The sequence below is a fragment of the Dipodomys ordii genome, unplaced genomic scaffold (assembly GCF_000151885.1).
Source record: "Dipodomys ordii isolate 6190 unplaced genomic scaffold, Dord_2.0 Scaffold7, whole genome shotgun sequence".
In the NCBI taxonomy this organism is placed as follows: Eukaryota; Metazoa; Chordata; class Mammalia; order Rodentia; family Heteromyidae; genus Dipodomys; species Dipodomys ordii.
Window position 1 is genome coordinate 21,389,838 of NW_012267223.1, and position 2,940 is coordinate 21,392,777.

A 2,940-nucleotide genomic window follows, 5' to 3' on the forward strand; every position below is an offset into this window, starting at 1 on the left:
TTTTTTTTTTGTCGGTCGTGGGGCTTGAACTCTGGGCCTGGGCGCTGTCCCTCAGCTCTTCAGCTCAAGGCTAGCGCTCTACCACTTGAGCCACATCACCACTTCCGGATTTTTTCTTTTGCTTATGTGGTGCTGAGGAATCAAACCCAAGGCCTCATGAATGCAAGGCAAGCACTCTACCACTGAGCCACCTTCCCAGCCCTTCCTAGAAACGTTTTTGTGTGTCAGTTTTGGGGCTTGAACTCTGGGCTTAGGCGCTGTCCCTCATCAGCTCAAGGCTAGTGCTCTGCCACATGAGCCACAGTGCCACTTCCATTTTTCTGGTGATATATTGGACATTAGAGTCTCATGGAGGGGCTGGGAAGGTGGCTCAGTGGTAGACTGCTTTCCTTGCATACATGAGACCCTGAGTTTGATTCCTCAGCACCACATAAGCAGAAAAAGCTGGAAGTGGCGCTGTGGCTCAAGTGGTAGAGAGCTAGCCTTGAGCTGAAAAGCTGAGGGACAGTGCTCAGGCCCAGAGTTCAAGCCCCACTATGGACTAAAAAAAAAAAAAAGACTCTCATGGATGTTCCTGTCTGGGCTTTGAACCATGATCCTCAGATCTCAGCCTCCTGGGTAGCTAGGATTACAGGAGTGAGCCACAGGTGCCTGGCTCTGAACATTTCATTGTCTCTCTTTTTTTTTAGCCTGAAACTGAGACTGGAACTCAGTATCTGACACTTTTGCTCATTGCTTTCCTTTCACCCTAAGTAAGAAAAGGTTAGCTTCTATTTCTTTCATCACACTGGAAGTTTCATCCCCACATGGAGATGGAGAAAAGAAAAGCCTAACTTTATTTAATAGAAAGGCAAAAAAAAGGCTGGGCACTGGTGGCTCATGCCTGTAATCCTAGCTACTCAGGAGGCTGAGATCTGAGGGATCATGCTTCAAAGCCCGCCCAGGCAGGAAAGTCTATGAGACTCTTATTTCCAATTAACCAGCAGAAAATCAGAAGTGGAACTGTGGCTCAAGTGGTAGAGCACTCACCTTGAGCTGAAGAGCTGAGGGACAGCACCTAGGCTTAAAGTTCAAGCCCCACAACCGACAAACAACAACAAAAACAACAAAAAAAGCAGAATTGATTTGTTTGCAATTTAAAGCCCACATAGAGGAAGGGTTGACTTGGTCATCATCTCAATGCTTATGAAATGAATATCCTAATGGTATACTTTCCAGAGCCCAAAGGAAGCAGTGGTGGTTACGGCTCTGGAGCCGCTGCTCTGCAGCCCAAGGGAGGGCTCTTCCAAGGAGGAGTGCCGAAGCTCCGGCCTGTGGGAGCCAAGGACAGCCCAGGTATCTGATAAGTACTTCCCCAGGATATTTCCGAAGCACATTAGATTCTGATTTGTCCTAAGTGGACTTTCCTGGGTTAATAACTGGCTAAAGAGAGGAGAAATTGATGGGAGCAGAGACAGAATTACAGTGCAAAATAAGAGCATATGAAGTAGAACATTATTAGCTGGGCCCCAGTGGCTCCCGACTGTAATCCTAGCTACTCAGGAGGCTGAGATCTGAGGATCATGGTTCAAAGTCAGCCTGAGCAGGAAAAAGTCTGTGAGACTCTTAACTCCAATTAACCACCAGAAAACTGGAAATGGCGCTCTGGTTCAAAGTGGTAGAACACTAGTCTTCAGTGAAAAAACTCAGGGACGATGCCCAGAGCTTGAATTCAAGCACCACAAACAACCAATCAAAACAAACAAACAAAAGAACATTATTCAGCCTTTAAACAGAAGGAATTTCTGCCAGGCACCAGTGGCTCACACCTTAATCCTAGCTACTCAGGAGACTGAGATCTGAGGTTCATAGTTCAAAGCCAGCCCGGGCAGGAAAGTCCGTGAGACTCTTACCTCCAATAAACGACTCAGAAAACCGGAAGTGGCGCTGTGGCTCAAGTGGTAGAGCACTAGCCTTGAACTGAAGAGCTGAGGGACAGTGTTCAGGCCCAGAGTTCAAGCCCCATGACCAAAAAACAAAAACAAAAGCAAAAAACAACAACAACAAAACCAGAAGGAATTTTTGTCATTTGTGACAACTTGAATAAACCTGGAGGATATTATGTTGAGTGAAGTAAGCTAGGCTCACAGAAAGGCAAACGTGTGATTTCACTTAAATTGAGATGGAAAACGAACTTAGTAGAGAATAGAATGTTGATAAAGGTGAAGGGTAGGGAATATGGAGATACATGCCTTCATCTAGAAAAAAAAAAGTGTTAGTAGTCTACACGGCATGATGGCTATAGTTAATAATAATAATCATAGTTACTTAAGCTACTCAGGAGTCTGAGATCAGGAGACTTGAGGTTCAAAGCTAGCCCAGGCATAAAAAGTCTGGAAGACTCCATCTCCAATTAACCAAAAAAAAGCTGAACTGACACTGGATGCTGGTGACTCAATATCCATAATCCTAGCTTGTCAGGAAGCTGAGATCTGAAGCCAGCCTAGACAGACAAACTGAGACCCTGATCTCAAATTAACCAGCAAAAAGCCAGAAGTGAAGCTGTAGCTCAAGTGGAAGAGTGACAGCTGTGAGTAAAAAAACTGGGGCTGGGAAAGTAGCTCGGTGGTAGAGTGCTTGCCTCGCATGCATAAGGCCTTGGGTTTGATTCCTCATCAGCGCCACATAAACAGAAAAAGCTGGAAGTGGCACTGTGGCTCAAGTGGTAGCAAGCTAGTCTTGAGCCGAAGAGCTGAGGGACAGCACTCAAGCCGAGTTCATGCCCCATGACCAACAACAACAACAAAAAAAGCTGAGTGGGTGTGTGAAACCTAGAATTAAAGCTTCAAAAAATTGGCTGGAGCCGGGCGCTGGTGGCTCACGCCTGTAATCCTAGCTACTCAGGAGGCTGAGATCTGAGGATCGCGGTTCAAAGCCAGCCCGGGCAGGAGAGACCGTGAG

General features: G+C 46.3%; 1 protein-coding gene across 1 annotated transcript in view; it reads left to right on the plus strand.

The window, feature by feature from the left end:
- Positions 1–2,940, plus strand: part of Wipf2 (WAS/WASL interacting protein family, member 2) — a 61,716-nt gene that overhangs the window by 46,935 nt on the left and 11,841 nt on the right. Inside the window, exon 4 of the mRNA XM_013037150.1 lies at positions 1,219–1,335. Coding sequence (XP_012892604.1) covers positions 1,219–1,335 — 117 coding nt within the window. The remainder of the gene's footprint in view (positions 1–1,218; positions 1,336–2,940) is intronic.